Consider the following 19,573-nt stretch of genomic DNA (forward strand, 5'->3'; position numbering starts at 1 on the left):
ACGTTTTTTTTTTATTTTTTTTAATAAGTTTTTTTAAAAAAAAATTAACATTAAAATTAGGAACATTTTACTTACATACAAGCCTTAAGTAGGCCTGTACCTTGACTTCATAAGTTTCTTTCTTGCTTCTATCACCAGAATCAGTTTTCTTATTGATTTCTGTACGGTTTGAGCAAAATACAAAAGTTATCATTGGCCTATTTGTTTTCTTTTGTGTTTAAATATTAATTTTGTTCAGAATGTGGCCCAAAAGTCCACGCATTCGTCAGGGAAACAAGACTGGCTTAACAGCAGTTCCACAAAAAGGATCGCCCAGAGCGCTTTACTCTAAAACACTTATTTCTGGCCAGGCGATGAAACGTCGTATATTGGGGCAGCGGAACATGAAAAAGGAGAATGTGTGAGTTCTAGGATCGAGAATCCTTAGATACGAAGACATACTGTTGTTTACTGTATTTTGAGACAATTTATTGTGTACGATCCCCCATTAGCTTTGTAGACAAGAATAACAGCCAGAAACCGCTGAACAAAATACCTAAGGCGGTGATTTTGACACCGTCCTCCTCGGACAACTCGTTGACCACTAGTGTATCCAGTTCGGGGAAGCCCAACTACACGGTTATGCCCAAGGCCAGTCTCCTCCGGGAGCCCACATCCCTGACCCCATACTTAACCCTCAAGCGACGGCAGACAGCATCCTTGATTAACTTTCGTGTTCGCAAGTCCTGCTCCCAAATGGACTTTAAAGAAGCTCGACGCACAGGAAATTATCAGCTGGTTGCCCATGTTGCCTCGCCCACAAAATCTGTACAGGAGAAACCGGTGGAAAGTGCCGGCGACCCAGGATTGCAGGGCAACATGGCTAAAATGGTGTTACAGGACGGCACGCTTATTGAGGGACAAATGAGCTTTGTGGTGGGCCCAGAACAGGATGCCCGGGTGGCCAGTTTAAGAATCTTTAACACCATAATGTTGCATGCTTGGCGCCGAAGGCGGGAGGAGGTTCGTCACCTCACCGACCAGGTTGAGGACTACAAAAAGAGTGTAAGAATCATTAATATTACTTTTTTCGATTATTCAATGTCTTTTATAACCAAAGGCCGTCAAGAGTCGCAGCCAGTTGCATGTCTACATTTCGCTTTTTTCCGTTGAGAAGCGTCGCAATGACACCTTAAACGATCAGCTTAGGCAATTCTATCGCGAAAATGCCCAGACGAAACTCTCCTACGAGGAGCTGAGCCTAATTCTGGTGCAGACCAGGACAGAGAAGGAGAAACTGGCCGAGGAGGTGGCAAGCAAGGATCGGGACATTGGTAACCTAGTGGAGATGCAGCAGTCCCTCAAGAGCGAGCTTTTTAAGGTGAGTAGCCAGCAGCGGGAGCAGCTGGTGCAGTTGACCCAACTGCAACGCGATTACCAGGAGAGTAAATCTGCTCAGGATGAGCTGGTCCGCCAGCTGGATTTACTCCAAATCGACCTGGCTCTCAAGCGGGACTTCATCGATCAGCTACGTGAAAGCATGACCAAGCTGGAGGAACTGAAGCGAGGATCCGATGAGCAGTACAGGTGGGAAAACTAGAATCCTTCGATGGTGTATCTTTTTAATACATAATTACCTTTAATTTAGCAATCTTCTCGAACAAACTTTAAAGCTGGAGCGTTCCATTGAGGAAAAGGAGGAACAATTGGTCACCCTCCAGAATTGTTTGGCCGCCACCCTGGGTCAGAGGATCCGGCAGTGCTTTGCCCAGAGTCAGGCCTACCAGCAGGCCACCTATCGCATGCTGCACTTTGTGGCCCACTATATGCTACCCGGTACTCCGCCACCGACACCTTCAATTCCAGGGGCGGTCAACCGACTGAAGGGTCTCTTCTCACGGGGCTCACATAATGAGCCTGAGATTGGGGACTACGCAAAAATCATGGAAGAGGTCGATAAAGACCTGGAACAAAAGAGTTCCATCTAATAATTACTTCAAGTTCATAGTTTGTTCACTAGTTCCGTTTGTTTCGGTTTTCAACATGTTTCCTTATGGTTAATATTGTTACTTAAATCTTTGTTGAGAGCATTGTATAAAATATACAAGTCCAGAATAACAAATTTTTGAAATTAACAAACCACCCATTTTATAAGACTCAAAACAAATTAAGTATACGACAAGTGGACCCTGAAATTATCTCGATTTATGCCGTGAGTTATCCAATTACTATTAAATACATATTTTAATAATAAATAATTTAATAAACTGTTGATGTAAAAATTGAGTGGGCAACTTATCCACAATAATGTCATGCTGGAAAGCAAATAGAATAAGTTAAAATAAACCAAAACTATAATAATGCTTACGTCATAGGGACATGTTAATGTTAAATTAATCCTTAAACAGACCAAATAGAAATGAAACCAAGTTGTTTTTTATATCAGCTACCATCTTGCAGCCATCTACAGTGATGTTGTGATCAACTGGAAATGCGATATTTACCTGGGAATATTATTGGCTTAAATTAAAAAGGCAAGAATAAAATAATGACTTCACATCGCACCGAAAATTGATAAATTGATAACTTGGAGATTGACAAGTGTTTATAAGTGCGGTTTACTGCTAAAACGATTAATTTATTCATATAAAAACCTTATTTCCTACAAAACACACATATTACATTTTGCCTTAAGACTAGGTATTACAACTCTAAAACAATCAATTAGACGACAACCAGGTCGATAAGGCTTAATTCTACATCATCATCATTATCATCATTCTACTGCCTCCGCTGTTTGCTTGCTCTATTTGTAATGGGTTCGTTTCAGTTAGGTATTACGTTGATATAGATAGGTTTGATATCTGCAGATCTTCCGAGTTGAGGCGCAGTATTTGCTGATCCTCTGAGTTTATGCGCACTAATTGCTCGCTATCGAAACTAAGCAGGTTGCTGATCGTTGGACCATTATCTGCTTGATTGCCGGCGTTGTTATCATTATTGTTATTGTTGTTGTTGCCGTTGTTGGGATTGTTGTTGCTGGGCGCATTGTTGTTGTATTGATGCATGGGCGGGGCATGTTGCTGGTGTTGCTGTAGTTGCTGCTGCTGTTGCAGCGCCAGCTGATTTTGCTGTAATGAAAATAATAAAAATATATATTTTAGAGAAGTTTTTAAATAATATTTTGCCGTTTTTGAAGATAGAATTTTAAGAATACTCTTTGCAAACCCACCAGATGATTTGCAGTTAGGTTCCACTGCAGATTGCTGCCGTTGCTAGGATTTCCACCCGATGTCAGCAGGTTTTGCATGGTGAAGGGATTGTTGAGATTGCTGTTGCCAATGTTGTCGTTGGCAGGTGTTGCTCCTGTCGCAGTTGTTGGTCCTGCGGCAACAGCTGTCGCTGAGAATTTGGCTTCCCAGTTATTGCCGCCGGCATTACCGAATGGATTGGCATGAAATTGCAAGGCCTGTTGCTGTTGATGTTGCTGCTGTTGCTGGTGTTGCTGGTGTTGCTGCTGCTGTTGTTGGTGTTGCTGCTGTGCAAGAACCTGCTGGGCGAACGGATTGTAGTTGCTGCCCAGATCTGTTGCCCCATATTGCTGTTGCTGTGGGTGGTTGGGCGACATCAGTTGCTGCTGGCCGTTGTTGTAGGGCGATGGCGTACTGTTGTGGTTGTAGTTGCTCGACGGCGACAACGGCTGCGGCGAGGGGGTGAGCTCAGGGGGTGCTCGGTAAGAAAGGCCAAAGGGCTGTGGTGAGGTATCTACAATATGATGAAGTTCCTCTTTATTATATTTCTTAAAGACGATAAAATTTCATAACTTATGCACTCACCTCTTGGTTCAGTTTTGATAGGCGGTATGTTCTGTGCATTCCAGCAATTCATGTTAGTTTGTCCTGAAACAAAAAAACATAACAATAACATATGAAAATTAAAACAAATAATAAACTTAAATGAATTAATTATTTCAACAACATTCTACAAAGTAAGTTAGTTAGTTAAAATTAACAGAATATTAAAACTTGTTAATTATTAATGAAGTAAAATAACAAACAAAAGATGCACCACATAATTAAAGCTAATAAAAAGTGTACGAAAACTAAGAACTTTTTAAAGATTTTCTAAATATAATTACAGAAATAAGTGCTAAGATCGATGTTTATACCTTTTGGTAAATTATAATTAACTTGTAAACTTAACTTTTTATAAAAAGGATAAATCTTTGTTGTATTGTACAACAAACTAATAAGCATATCATGCAAAAAAAACGGAAAAGAAAAGTAACGAAACCAAGAACATATAAATGCAGCTAAATTTTGTTAAATCCTGAAAAACTTACTCAGAAATATTTAAAAACTTCTTTGCTGTTGATACCCTAAAGAACAACTTACTTCAACCTACAGAAATTTCCTTTTGAATAAAAAAACCTTTGCAATAATTTTTATTTTTCTTTTCATTTTAACTTTTTTTTGTTTTTCTTTTATTAAGCTACAATATTTTATACAAAATATGTTTACCAAACTTTAAATTTTTCATTATATAAAAATATCAAATATTCTTCGCATTTAAACGAGTAGAAAAGCGACAAAAAAGTTTCATGTTGATTTCAAATCAATCTCTTATTCTTGACTATAATTTCGACTATAGATGTAAATCAATATATATATAAATATAGTGGGGACTTCTTCCCCTATAGTTTTTCTCTTTGTGTTTTTGGGTGAGTGTGAGATTGTGCCTTGAGTGGGTGCTTTCTAATAGTTTCTAGGAGAGTCTATTCGATTAATACATCATCGGAGGTGATGATTTGTTAATTTAAGTCTTTGGTATACCGCAAAATCATCAAATACGAAGGTATTTGATTTGGTAGGATTTAGTTAGATGGCTGGCATCTCAAAACAAAGTACCCAAGTGTCTCCAAACACACAAGGGAAAAAGTCGACTCAAAGCCGTCGAGAGACACAATATAGGAGATAGAGGAGACCGACACCAGTTTAAATAGGAATTGTCAACAGTCAACTTACTGCCATCCTGGTGGTCGTTCTGCAATTGCTGTTTCTGCTGCTGCTGGAGCAGCAGGTGCATTGGATCACCGCCAGTCTTCTGACGTTTCCGCCTCAAGTGCGCTGGATCTATAAGACAAAAATCACACACACACGTGTTGTACATTTAATCGGTTTTTTTCGGGTTTCAATTTAAACAATATTCGATTCCGTTTGCAGGGAAATCTTACTCTACTCTGAAAATTGAGTGATTTCGCTTAAATACAATAAGTTAGGTAGGGCCCCCTTAAATGGGCAACCTGGACAATAACAAATCTGGTTCGAGCCCTTTCGTCGGCTCTTTTGCCTAGTATCGCTTACAAAATATTCGGGGATACTTTTAGCACAATTATCAAATATAAAACAAATACAATTTCTTGAAGGCTCTGAAGAGGATTCGCTTCAGATGCCCTCACACAAGTGGACAATTTGTGGCATCAGAGTTTATGGAAACACATTTTCCATTTCCCTCTGGCTAGCAGCCAATCTGCTTCGTTTTTTGCGTTTCGTTCGGGGTATTTCCCTCGGTTCGTTTTGCCTATTAACAATGTTGTTTAAGCCAAAAATTTAGAGCCCATTTGCTGCCGCCAAGCGTCGGGCCACCTCGTCGGGTGTCAGGATCTCGCCCGCATCCACGGGAGCATAGTAGGCGGAGGTCTCATCAAATTCACTGGCCGCCGCATTTGGCGGAATACTCGTGTACAGGGCAAAGTGCTCGGCCTCGGTTAAATCCAAATTGGGATCTAGCTGGACGTTGAAGTGCCCCTCAATGGAGCTGACCAAATTGTGCAGACTCTGGCGATCGGCAATCGCCACCAGTTCCATTCCGCCCTCGCTAATTGGTATTTCAGCCAGCTGCAAAGCGGACGCAGTGCGTCGATCCAGTCCAGCGCCCACCGAAATCGTGCTGGACTGGGAGTAGCCCTCGTTCCTGTGCTGCTGGGGCAAACTGTTGGCACTGTCACCCTTCAGTGGTATGTGCACCACATCGGCATTGAGGTAGGCGGGTCTCTTTCCGGAAACACTGCTCACACTCCGGCCCACAGGTTTGCCCAGCTTGGAACCCGGCTTCTTGGCCTTCACCGGACTGGACTTGGCCATCTGTGGTGGTGGTGGACTGGAGATGAACGGGGCTGCCGACTTGGAGGAGCGCAGAGAGGCCCGCATCGGATCCTGCATGTTAAAGTGCCCGATGCTGGGCTCCCGACTATTCGCCTTGGAATCTGCCAGCAGGGAGCTGTTCTCCTGCCCCTGGGCCAAGTCCGGTTTGCTCTTGCGTCGTGAGAAGAGTTTCGAGAAGAATCCCGGTTTCTTCTGGCGCGGCAGGGTATTGAAATTCGGATTCTTGGGACTCGGAGCCGGAGGAAGTCGCTTGTTGAGCGGAGACTCAGCTGTGGCTGGCCTGGCCTGTACCGTATTGGCCTCGATGGAACGATTCTCGGCATTGCTGTCCTGCTTGCGAATCCTCTTCGGCGGCAAGGGCGGCAGTTTCTCCTCCTCGGGGGGAAACGGAACAGTCAGAATTGCTGGCGGCACGGGCGGAGCTGGCCGGAATATAGTCTCTGGCTTTTTGGCCTGTGAGTTCACCTCCACGGGATCATAGTGCTGATGGGCATCTTCGGGAGCGCATTGCGACATGGGCGGCGTTGGTGGCATTATATCCTCCATGGGTATGACAACGGGATTCTTGAAGGCAATCTGCAGGCTGGTGTAGGTGGCAGCATCATCGAAGCTGTCCTCCACCTGCAACGGTGCTCGTCCGCCAATTACGGCCAACTCATTTTGAATCGTATTATTGTACGTATCACGCTGCACTTTGAAATCCGTGTAAATCTCATCCAGCTCGGCCACTGTCTCCAGCAGTTCGTCGAGCGTCTTATCTGCCCGGGAAATTTCAAGGGCCGAGTCCAGAACATCTGCCTCAGCGGTGGGACTTGGCTCATGAGCTTGCTGTTCGATCTCGCTGGACTTCATCCACTCGGTGATCTTATCGTTGGCCGTCAAGGGACGTGGCTCCAGGTGGTGGCCCAGTTCCAATTGCTCCAGCTCCCGCACTTTCTCATCGATGATGGTGTCGATCTCCTTTTCCTGCTCCGATCGCAGGCGGTGGGCATCAGCTTCTGCCTGCGCATCCGCCGCCTCCATGTCCTCGGGAATATGATCCGAGGTGTGATCGGGCAATTGATCTGAGGTCTGATCCAAAGATTGCTGTACTGGCAGGGATTGCTCCTGCTGCATAGGTTCATCCAGTTGAAATGATTGCTCCTGTTGTTGCACGGATTCCTCATGCTCTAAATATTGCTCTTGCTGTAAAGATTGTTCTTGTTGTGGGGATTGCTCTTGTTCATAAACGGTTTCCTCTTTCTGAGACTCCTCTTGATTAAAGTTCACATTCAATGGTAGCTCATGTTGCACACCTATTTTCGGTGTATCCAAATCGATGACCTCAATCGTGGGCGCCTGCGTTTCCCGCTTGACGTCCAACCTGAGGATCTGCTGAAAGAGATCTTCGTCCGGCTTCCGTTTGAGGTGCCGATGAAGGTTCCAGAACGTATGTTTACCTGAATCCAATGGCAGGTACTCGAAGGGCAGGGCCTCGCTGGTGACTCCATCGGATGGACGACGCAGTTGGATGAAGACCTGAATGAAAAGGCAATGGCAAGACTTAGTTTTGGTTCCGTACCTGAAGGGGGGTAAAAAATTGCTCACCTTGGCGGGCTCTGTAATGTCCAGAGTGTGATAGCGCGGCGTCTTAAACGTAATGGCAGTCTGCTTGTGCACATCGGTGTGCTGAAAGTCACCGAAGGCCTCCCAAACGCTCTGGCCGTTCTTCTCCTCAAAGAATCGCACGGAGATGTCCTCCTTGGCCACCTTCTCGCAGAGCAAAATGATCTGCGTATTCCCGAGGACAGTGGCCGAGCAGCTGCACAGCCGGCAGATGACCAGGTCGGACATGGCCTTCTTGTCGAAAATTGGCTCGGACACCACCGGTGGCAGGGGCGATGTGAAACGGCCCTTCTGCTCGCTCTCCATGAATACTTGAAAGCACAGTCGCACCGAATTCAAGTCAATGCTCGAGGGCTGGAAACGATGCGAGAAGCCAGCTGGTGGTAGAAAAAAACTTTTCTTGTTAACAATTGATAAAATAGTTTGTAATTTCACCTACTCTTGAACGGATCCACGCGAATCTCTTCGCGCGCCTTGAGCGCCGACTCAATGTCCTTTTTCTTGACACACTGAATACCCAAATTACTGAACACGGCCCGCATTGTCTCACTATTGATCTCCAGTGTGCAGACGCCCTTCTTGCAGCCCTCCTTGCCCACCAGATTGTGAGGATGAGGACTGAAATAAATGGGAAATAGATTTACATTAAAACCAGGCAGTTGAAAATGAAAAGACCCTTTTAAAATGTCTTTAAAATATTATTAAATATAACTAGTTTTGGTACATTAAATTGGGGAATAATAAAACAAAAAAGTTTCATTAAATGATAGTTTAATAGGAAGAAATTTTGAATAAAAGAAAATAGTTGATAGATTTTGCATTTTTTTAAGTAAACAATGTATTTTAAGTTAAATAACCTTATTTTACAACGAAAATGAACTCACCGATATGGCGTATCCTTGGTGACACAGGAGACGACAACCACGGCGCGTCCCTTGTAGCCCACAATCTCGATAGTCGGATAGGTCTTGTTCTCCTGCGTGGAGTTCACGCCGGGAATGGAACCTGCCGAGCGACCCTCGCATTCGTAGCGGAATCGCAGGGCCTTTCCCGCCGGCTGTTCGGTGATCTTCACATACGGTTTCTTTCGCACATTTTTCGTGGTCTGTGACAATTGCTGCTGCTGCTGCTGTTGCTGTTGTTGCTGCTGCTGCTGGGCAGGCAGTCCGTTGTAATTGAGGCTCTGTTGGCCATCAGCCGCTGGGCCCGGCCCAGAAGCGGCTACGTTGTTCTGGTTGGGAAACATTGCGTGGCCAAGATATTAACTGCAAATTTTGGGAAAAAACATAAAATTTTATTTTAACAAGAAAGAAAGCAAACTTCGGCAAGCCGAAGTTCATATACCCTTGCAGCTATTGCATGAATTAAATACTTTTGAAAACATTTAAATTATGATTTACTTCAGTATATACTGAAAAACAGTGAAGCTATGATGATTTGCAGCTCAATTATTAGATAGTTATTTTATATATTTTTATTAGTTCTATGGGAGCTATATGATATAGACGTCCGATTTTGATAAAATTTAAACCATAATTCTGAAATAATTAAACATTGCCATATGTCGAAGAACTAAACAAAAAATTAAAAAACAGAAAAGTTATAATTTTTTTTCATTTATTTCTCCGATTGTTCCTATGGGAGCTATATGATATAGTCGTCCGACTTTGATGAAATTTAAACCGTAAATCGAAAATATTTAACCATTACTAAATGTCGAAGAACTAAACAAAACATTAAAAAACAGAAAAGTTATAATTTTTTTTCATTTATTTTTCCGATTGTTCCTATGGGAGCTATATGCTATAGTCGTCCGATTTTGATGAAATTTAAACCGTAAATCGGAAATATTTAACCATTACTAAATGTCGAAGAACTAAACAAAAAATTAAAAAACAGCAAAGTTATAATTTTTTTTCCTTTATTTTTCCGATTGTTCCTATGGGAGCTATATGCTATAGTCGTCCGATCCAGCTCGTTCCGACTTATATACTACCTGCAATAGAAAGACAACTTTTGGGAAAGTTTCATGCAGATAGCTTTAAAACTGAGAGACTAGTTTGCATATAAACGGACGGACAGACGGACAGACGGACAGACGGACGGACAGACGGACATGGCTAGATCGACTCGCCTAGTGATGCTGATCAAGAATATATATACTTTATAGGGTCGGAAACGTCTCCTTCACTGCGTTGCAAACTTCTGACTGAAATTATAATACCCTCTGCAAGGGTATAAAAATAAGAATATTAAAAGTAAGGAAGCAAAGCTTTCGATCCCATTTAAAAACAAGAATTTTTTAATAATCAAATAAATAATTAATAAAGAACTAAGTAAATAATTTACTATTGTCTAATAAATATAAAATGAATTTATTTTTCTTTAAAGAAATTCAGTTTTCATACTGAATATGATAACAAGTTGCCATTTCAAAAATGTTGAAATTGGTTTAGCAAGTGCATACATCTGCTTTTGTATTGAGATAATGCACCGAAATAGACTCTTTTTTGTTACATTTTCTGCACCTTTTTTTGACTTAAAGTTATGGCCAATAGCAAACGAAAAACAATTCCTTGGCAAGCAAATCGAAGGCCCCAAGACAAAGCCAGACGATGACGGTGCTGATCAAAATAAAACCTCAGACTCGTGTTGTTGCTCAAATTGTTAGCTGCCGAAGTGAACTGCTAAATGAGTGAGTAAGATTCTCCTGACCACTGGCTATGACGATGCGAACCGTGAAGCGTCTGGCAGAAAACTGAAGACCTCAAAAACTCTCCCACAGACCGATCACAATCTATTTAGCCGCTCTTCTTTTCTGTGTGGGTGGCCATTTTTGTATACATTTGTACATTGGACAGCATCATTAATTGCACTATTTAGGGGTCATTAGGCGTAATGTATATTTTCATAATTTTCACAGGGATCTAATGCAGCTGCAACTCGGGGAATGCTTTTGTTTTTTCCTTTTTTCTTTTGGCCGGGTCCGGCCATGGTCTGGTCCGGTATAGTCCGGCTAAAGCTCCGGACGCCTTGTTTAAAAATAAAATTTTGCGTAACGCGGCCACAAAGCGACAAAAACTCTGCCTCCCATATATCGGGTAATATATATAGGTGGCCGTATATATAGATCGCCTAGCAGACTGGCCTCCCCGGAGATGGGAGGGCTTATAATTTTTTTTTTTTTTGTTTTGGCGAGTTGGGAGCAATCCAAACAAAACATTTTATCAATGATGGCGCGCATTGTCAACGTTTCGTTTGCTGATCATTCAAATACGTATCAAGGTATAAGATATAGACGAAGACTAAGTAGCTGTATGACCTCAGAGTTTATTCTCCGATCGTGTCTAGACATCGGTCTGCCGTGGGTAAAATACGTCAATGGCTGACAAAACTAATGCCCATGCATTGGTCTGATCTCAACCAATCTGATCGGTGGTGGGGGTAACAAGCGGAAGCTAGAAAACGTGTGCCAATTTTATTTTTGTAAGATATATGAAATCCTTAAGGGAAGAAAACAACAAAAAATACCTTTATAATAGAGCTGTTAAATGTACATCAATTACTTTCTTTTATTCAGAGAAAAAATGAACAAAATTACGTAAAAACTACGGCATCTTTTATTTTACAAAACCAATAACAATTTCCAAAAATATATAATAACATTTTTTTATAAGGAACTCATTTTTTATTGATATAGTCAGATTTTCTTTATAATTATGAGCTTTGCGGTTTTCCTAGAATCGTGCGATACGGCTTAATTTATATTTATCAACTGCTTGTTCTTTAAAATGAATTGTGGAATTATTTATTCAAACAAAAGGAGAGTATGGCTGATAACTGCGGATCTGTTATAAAATATCAGAACTTTTTAATGACTGCGGTGAATGAACCTATAATTTGTATGAATATATCTTTTAGTATTTGCACATATTTTAAACTAAGCTTTCAATAAATAATAATTTACTTTGTTTCAAGGAAATGTTAACAGATTGTTTTAAACATTTTCTTTAACTTATCGAAACATATAGACAAAACACATGTTTTTATTTATTGAGTAACTCGATTTCCCGATCAAAGTTTTCGCAGCTGCCAAAGTCTTTTTGTGCGTCAACTAGAAATATTTCGATTATAAATCATGTCCAATGGGACAACATTCATAATTTAATTAAAGAAAACACAAATGAAAGGACAGAACAGTACAATAACCTTTGAAGCTGCTTAAAAAATATAATAAATCAAAAGTGATTCCCACGTACTGTCACTCTGCAATACAAATTTAAAAGAAATTTACGTTTGTGGTTTGAAAAACAATTGTTGAGACCTTAAAACCCTAAATCAAAATCTCCGTGATGCACAGAAAATTGGGAAAGAATTACGTCATGAAATAATTTAAATTTGGCAAATATGAAAAGCTAGTTGGACAAATGCCAACATATGTAATACAAATGCATTTTAGTTACTACATATATATATTACCCACACGTATTTATATATTGATAGAGAATTGAACGATAAATCACCTTTCACTTATCACGGCCAAACTTGGTGGAAAATGGTTCACCACACAGATAAAATTGGATTTATTCGGATATTTAATAGGTTCTATTATTTAATCAATTATAATATTGACAAGAGAAGTATTTGAATTTTGTTCTTTATTAACCGCACACCGTACAAACTTTTCTGTAGTTTGTCGCTTTGGTCTTGAACTGTCTATATATTTCGTATCTGTAGGTATTATCGAGAGAAATGTTTCTCTTGTTGACGGAACCGACGAAAACACACTCGGCAAACGTCTTGAGTACTTGCCTAATGTCTGAACACTGAACCGAGCAAAATGTTTTTCAGAAAAAACACAGAATTCTTTATGCACGCCTGCCCAGCAAAAGTTTTGTCGTCGAGCTTTCTGCTATTTGTATTTTTCTTAATATTTTAAAAATGTATTTTCTTTAAAATTTTGTCTTATAGGTACAATGTACACTCGTATGTATGTACGTATATTTTTATCATGTCATGTATTTATTGCTTTTGCTTTCAAGGAATTTTCTCTTTCGCCGTGGCAGTTGTCCCAATTTTTCAGGAAAATATCAAGAAATTTGTTCATTTCCCTCATTCGTAGCATATATGTATGTACTAAGAGAATTGAAATGAAAACTTTATTACCTATGTCAATAAACTTTTACTGGCAATTGTGTAAACAATTTAAATTGATTGAGATCGTACACGTGTTTTATTGATTTATGACAAATTGACTAATGTGTTTAATAAAAACATTTTCTTTTGTGTTACAATGTAAAATGTAGCAACAAATTCACTATGTATTAGATCACATTTAAGCACCATTAAAATTATATTATATAAAAACAATTTTAAAACTCTTCTTCACACAAAATATACGAACTACGAATCATATGCAAACCAAGCATTCAAAACCAATGCTAGAGCATAAAAAGCATCAACTAATGACCAAATACACAAAAATTGATTCAAAACGTTCAACCAAAACATATTTATGTTTATATCGCACTAAACACTATTCTATATATTGAACCCTGTTAGTCTGAGTCACCCCTTATAGAAGGGAAAAAACGCAAATTCCACAAAATATGCCTAATCTAAGCAAAAGATGCAAAGGTATCTAAAAATTACCATAAAATGCATCAACAGAGAATTGTTTGTTTTTGCAGTGAATATAAACACATTATTCAAGTACATTTGTATGCATCGAGTATATATAGTAGGCATATGGCTTTAGGCTTTAGGTTATATTGGCATTTCCGTTTCAAAATCCACGGCGAAAAAACTTGCCACTTGTCACCATTCAATCCTTCTCGAGTATTTGGCGCCAGATCAGAAAGCTCTCTAATGAGTTGCTAGAACCCAATTATACGGTCTATGCTGGGTAGAGGATATATAGGATGTATACCTCTGCCAAAATGAATGGATGCATTATATTTGTACCAACAGATTTTTAATAACAAAATATCTCAATTTTGACTGGCCGCGAATTTCCACGAAACACACATGAGTCACAACACAAATAGGTATATAGATCGAAATATTTCAGGAATTTGCTCGTGTGCCACCCACTGTTGGCCAAAATCATTCACTAACTACGTGACTTTCTCATTGAGAATGTAGAAAACAGAACGGGAATAGGTCAGTTACCCTTGAAAATACATTATCATTATCTGAGGATATTTAAACACAGGAATTCCCCACAATTGCAATCGATTAACCAATTGAATATGCCATCTAGGGCTAAAACAAGAAACTCTCCGTTTTTTCGAGCACTGTTAAATCATCCACAGTTCAAGTGAGATTATAACTATTCGCAGGCAACCAAATTTGCTACCGTTTACGCCCATCAAATGGAACCTGCAAGCCGTAACATTCAGACTGATAGTGCTCAGGTGGTGGCGTATAAATACCGAAAACAATACTGAAAGATAACCACAAGTATGATAAGAAATATAAAAATAGAACTGAATGAATGGTAATATAGTTTGTCGAACTTTCGTTCAGGAAAATAATATGGAAAACTCAAGTAACTTTTAAAGTTATTTATAAAACTAATTACTTCTAGCAGGTAATATCTTCCATACGTCTTCGAGCTCTAAAAAATTCCACTTGATAAATTGTTACCGTAAAAACCCAATGATCATAAAAATAGTTTTTGAAGCAATAAAATTGACTTAACTATGACTTCTTTTAGTAAAAAATAAAAACGTAAATAAACAAAATAAAATAAAAACATTTCGCTACGATCATTTAATATGCTAATTTTATGCAATTTCCAACAGAGAAGACACACAGAAAAAAGTTCTTTTGGCGCCAGCACCACAAATTAAGATTAGGATCAACATCAAAGCAGCAGAAGCAGCCCAAAAATTCCTCAAAGAAACGGGTTCCGCACAACCTCTAGACAGACAAATGTTTTTTAACGATCGTTGGCGTCAAGCAATTTACAGCTCAAATAAAAATAAATAGTCGATATGCTGACAAATCGATGGAACTAGTTCCAAATAGTTTTTAAACTAATAAAAAATAATTGGTTTTATGCTCCTACACAAGATTGTATCTTAATTCTCATTCAATTCTAGCCTTAACTCTAGTCGTTACGTTTTAAAGTTCTTAGGAGTATACAAATTTCTTCACCCAACTAACTTGGCAAAAAACTTTATCAAAAATAATTGTAGGATGAAAATTAACTTTTTCATTAAACTATTTATATTGTAGTTCGTCTAGTTTTCTATAAGCTTGCATATAATATTATTAAATTTGTTTAAAAAAGAAGAACACCAAATGCAAATCAAAAATTCTTTGTATTTCAATTCTCTGCCTTTAGTTTGATTTGGTTTTTAAGAACCAATTAAAAAACGCACCTACAGAAAAGCAGAAACTTACAAACACACGAAAATGTATGCAAGGCAAAAATTATGTATGGTTAAATTAAGAAAACCTGTACTTCAAGATATAGTATATAAAGAGGTAGACGCTAACAGGCACATGTGACACTTTCCAAAAACTCATATCTTATCCATCACTCCAATTATAATGTTCACGCTTTCATTTCAAATGGTTTTAAATTGTTTTTTCATTTGTTTTTTTCATAAAATCAGAATCCCTATTGATTGATGATTTGCATAGAGGGCCTTACCCAGCGCCAGATCGTATCAATCATGACCTGGCTTTAGCATACGGGGAAACTACCACTAGATATACGGAATATCATCTATTGACTTGGCCTTAGATCTCTGTCAGCACATACAAATTTCCACTCGAGCTTTGTATACCTCAGATGACTTGCTAAATACGATTTAGCGAATTTAGCGCTTTGTTTTTCTTTCGCCCGACACTCTCGATATTATGACTCAGTAGCCGGTTTGCATTTATCTTGGCTGCAGTTTTCGAAATTACTCCGCAATAGCTAAAAGCCTTTACTCATAATTACCTGCGAATTAAACCAAGGACCAGCTAACATATGACTTATTTCTTTAACTTTTTGGGCACATTCACAAAACACAATGACTGCTCTTTGTTGCTTAAATTAAATTGTGTTTTTACGATTAACTATTTAAACACGACAGAAAAATACCGAACCGTAAATTTTAAATTGTAAATAATAAAAATAAAAATAATAATATTTCAACGCGAGCACGACCGTAAGCGCATCGAGTCGATCTTAGAATGAAACAATTGAAAACCTCTCCGGCGTATTTGAGTGGTCGCAAAATACAGCACACACAAAAAAAAAACAAATGCAAGTGGCAAAAGCTTTTCTCCGAGCACCACCGCCTCGGGCACCGCCCCCTCCAGCGCCCACGTGCTCGTAAGAAACTTTCATTTGTAGCGACGACAAAAAAGCCACTGCGACTGCGCTGCCATGTACACAGGTGTTTTGGTTATATTATTTAAGTTTATCGTTTGCATTCACCGTAGATTATTTAATACGCAGGTGAATAATTGCCACCCAAAAGTTTGGATGTACACTGTAAATAGCATTAATAGCTACTATTTTGAAGTAGTCTAATGTTGTATTTACAATTAATAATCAGACGCATTTATGATAGGGAATTTTTACAAGCAAAACAATTATTGGAAATTGATAACGTTGTTATGCGGGCTTAAACCTTGTAAGGTTATGTGTTTGATAAAACCGAAAAACCCGACATGACGCAAAGGCACTGTCTTACCAAATTTTAAAATTTGTACACTATCGTGTTTTATTGGTGAATCAATCTGGCAAAATACATTACACATTGCCAATTTATGGACATGTATTAATGTACAAATATTTTTAAAGAACACAAACAGCCAATTACAATCTATATTAAAACTTGTTTATTATTTTAAATTATAATAAATATAACAGAAATACTGGTCACTATGTTATTATTTATTTTTTAATCATTCTTTAAAAGTGTGAATAATGGTTAAAATATCTCATATTTCGGAATACGATGACTCTAATTAATTAAAACATTTGATACCTCTAGGGGTATTAGTAAACAATACTGCATTTATAAAAACTTCTTATTAAATGTAGAAAACAAAATATATTTTGTCATGCAATATTTAAAAATAAGGTTTAACATAAATTTGTTTCTGATACAACTTTAAATTAGAAGGGTCTCGATATTTGTATTTAAGTAACAATAAGATTTATAATAAGATTATTACTTAAATGCAAATATCGAGACCCTTCTCGAAGATCTCAAAGATTGGGATTTTCCATCGTACTTATTAAAATCGTACTATCAAAGTTTACAATCAATAAATAAAGCTAGGCTCTACGGGGACTCACCCAAGACAAGGAGTGATCTGGAAACTGGCTATATGCATTGATGACTCGGATTGCTAATAATAAAAGATGCCTGAAATTTAACGCGAATCAATTAGTTCACTTGTGGTTTGTATTCATTTTGTTTTGTGTTATTTGGAAAACGGTGCCGTTATGTAAATTAGTTAAAAGCGAGACGAGCAAACTGAGCCAATTATTTATAGTTGAAACAATGGCATTTTTAATGGTAATGTTAACACACACACAGTCACACACGGAAACCGGTTTACTTATTATTTATATATATAAATAATGTTTTCTTCTCCTTCTTTCTGATTCTTCTTTTCTTTCCTTTTTAACTTTTTGCGCGCGCACAAAGCGTGTGCGATAATATCGATAATGACAACAAAAGCAACAAATGGGGGAGAACAGTTTGAACAGACTCTAATGAAAAGTTTAAAAATCGAAGACCGACGAAAGAGAGAGTGGGCAGAGCGACAAAGAGAGGGAGAGAGTGAGTGGGGGAGCGTGACGTCTTTTGTATTTAGGGAATTCCGGGCTTTATGCTTATGCGATCATCGCTAAGATTTTGTTTTTGTTTTTCGGTTTTTAGCTTTGGTAATTTGTTATCCTGCTCTCTACCTCTGCCATTTTATTTCTTTATTTTTTTGGTAATTCTCGCGATGTCTCTGGTTAAATTGTCGATGTGCCGTGTAATCTAATCGGTAAAACGTTCAATTTTAATCGAAATTATCAATACGTGCGCCGTGTTTTTTCCCCCGTTACAAAGGTAAGTCTCTTTTTTGTGTCACTCGTAATACCAAAGCAAGTGAAACTTGCTTGGCTCAATTGAATTTATGCGTTTTTATGCAGCTCTTTTACTTTTCGGGTTTATTTTTATTCACTGGTTTTTCAACCTGCCTTCGCACCTCGAAAGAGCGCTAGAGAGCGAAAGCTCCAAAGCACAGCAAAAAGGTAAATAAGGCCCGGAGTGGGGATAAAACCCACGTAACACACGCGCACAACCACACAACCGATCTCGACGCGCGCGCTTTGAAGACTAGTTAACCATATAACCCTCTCGGTATCGTAGACGCCGCTGAAAATACCGCAGAAGTCGCAGAGCTTTCTGCGGAGTTGCTTGCTTATTTTTTACTCAGTGAAGATCCAAGTGAAGCTCGGACAGAAGAGAGGACAGCCCCAAAGCCCGATCAGCGGAGAGCGAAATGGGAGCTGTGGAGAGCAATTCCACTCATCAGCTGTGGCTGTGCTGAGTCACGTAGCGGGCTTACTTCGGAAAAGCTTCATACAGTGTTATAGCAGGAATTAACTGGGGGGAAGGGGAGGCTAGGGTCCAAATAGTATTTTTTTTAAATAGTTCTTATTTATTTCTTTCTGTTGTTGTCGTTAATATTAAATTTCTATAAGCTAGTATCAAAAGATGTTTTAAAACTCAAAGAGGTAGTCTCAAGAGATCCTACCAACTACAGGTTTCACTGTTTTGAACTACCAGTAAAGCAGCTTCCATTCTGAACAAACGATATAAATCAATTCAATTTAAATAAGTAGCTCTTTAAATATATGACTCTGAAACTGCTTTCTTTTATTTGCAATGGTATTGAAATTTTCAATGTATTTTAATTTTTAAATTAATATTATTATATGTAATATTAACGGTTATTACATTAACAAAATGTATGCATTAAATATATAAATATTTAATTCATATATTTTATTTTGTCACCCCAACTTAAGATGAATAAGTATACATACATACATATACAAAATTGTATTGAAAATATCTGGAAGGAATTCAAAATAAAGTTCATTTCTTAGTATTTTTAAGAATAGTTTCCACTTAATTCACATTCATTCATTATCAGTTGTTCTATTTCATCTAGCAATTGTTAACTACATCAACAATATAGGTTTATTTCTATAGAAGCAAATTCTTTTGATTTCTTCTTTATATTGCTTTAAATACAATGCTATTTTTTCTGCGACCATTTTTCACAGTGTTTTTTTTTGTGACTCATCCTAGCAAGCGGCCGCCTTGGAGAAGCTTTTTCTGCTTTTATGAATGAAACCGCACGAAGCACTCACTATCTGTGTTTGTGACTTTCACCCATCCACTTTTGACCCCACTTCCTCCCATCTGGCTTGCCGGCCTGAATCAGCGTTCGATTCCTGGAAAAGGATATTATCCTGCGCCGGCATTTGTTGTGGCATTAATTTTCACTCCGACCGAGACCCAATGCCGTGACTCACTTGCTCCGTGCTGAACATTCCGGAGCAGCTTTCACTTTCCGGAGGGACGAACTCTGACATTAAAGATGCCTGTTTCCTCCCAATTTGATAAGTTGCTGATTCACTTCTATGGCATCTTTCAGTGCCTAGAGTACGCTGCAGTGCAATACGTAGCTCAGTTGACAACCGAATAATTAGTCATTGGGCGGACAGGAAGTCTCTTGAATTTTGAGATTTGTGTCGGTTCACCGAAGGTTATCTTTTATATTATTAAAAAGCGGAAATATTTCCG

The 19,573-nt window shown here is 38.7% G+C and overlaps 2 protein-coding genes across 5 annotated transcripts; one reads left to right on the plus strand and one right to left on the minus strand.

Annotated features, from left to right (window-relative positions):
- The first annotated feature begins 132 nt into the window (after nucleotides 1–132).
- Nucleotides 133–2,101, plus strand: LOC108138681. Its single transcript, XM_017261028.1, has 4 exons — nucleotides 133–400; nucleotides 492–1,044; nucleotides 1,100–1,566; nucleotides 1,628–2,101. The coding sequence occupies exons 1-4, from the start codon at nucleotides 240–242 to the stop codon at nucleotides 1,965–1,967; spliced, it is 1,521 nt and encodes a 506-aa protein (XP_017116517.1). The 5' UTR covers nucleotides 133–239; the 3' UTR covers nucleotides 1,968–2,101.
- A 490-nt stretch (nucleotides 2,102–2,591) lies between these two features.
- On the minus strand, nucleotides 2,592–18,092 carry LOC108138815 (embryonic polarity protein dorsal). 4 transcript variants are annotated; one of them, XM_017261314.2, is made up of 9 exons: nucleotides 17,059–18,092; nucleotides 8,633–9,013; nucleotides 8,188–8,366; nucleotides 7,731–8,125; nucleotides 7,583–7,661; nucleotides 5,004–5,111; nucleotides 3,816–3,878; nucleotides 3,212–3,744; nucleotides 2,592–3,110 (listed from the first exon to the last, which is right to left on the minus strand). In XM_017261314.2, the coding sequence occupies exons 2-9, from the start codon at nucleotides 8,992–8,994 to the stop codon at nucleotides 2,817–2,819; spliced, it is 2,013 nt and encodes a 670-aa protein (XP_017116803.1). In that variant the 5' UTR covers nucleotides 8,995–9,013; nucleotides 17,059–18,092; the 3' UTR covers nucleotides 2,592–2,816. The 4 variants fall into 4 exon arrangements, with proteins under 4 accessions (XP_017116803.1, XP_017116801.1, XP_017116802.1 ...); XM_017261312.2 differs by lacking the exons at nucleotides 2,592–3,110; nucleotides 3,212–3,744; nucleotides 3,816–3,878; nucleotides 5,004–5,111 and having other exon boundaries at nucleotides 5,139–7,661; nucleotides 17,059–17,128; nucleotides 17,964–18,092; XM_017261313.2 differs by lacking the exons at nucleotides 2,592–3,110; nucleotides 3,212–3,744; nucleotides 3,816–3,878; nucleotides 5,004–5,111; nucleotides 17,059–18,092 and adding an exon at nucleotides 15,706–15,906 and having other exon boundaries at nucleotides 5,139–7,661.
- Between the last annotated feature and the right edge of the window lie 1,481 nt (nucleotides 18,093–19,573).

Source organism: Drosophila elegans, unplaced genomic scaffold (assembly GCF_018152505.1).
Source record: "Drosophila elegans isolate 14027-0461.03 unplaced genomic scaffold, ASM1815250v1 contig_814, whole genome shotgun sequence".
NCBI lineage: Eukaryota > Metazoa > Arthropoda > Insecta > Diptera > Drosophilidae > Drosophila > Drosophila elegans.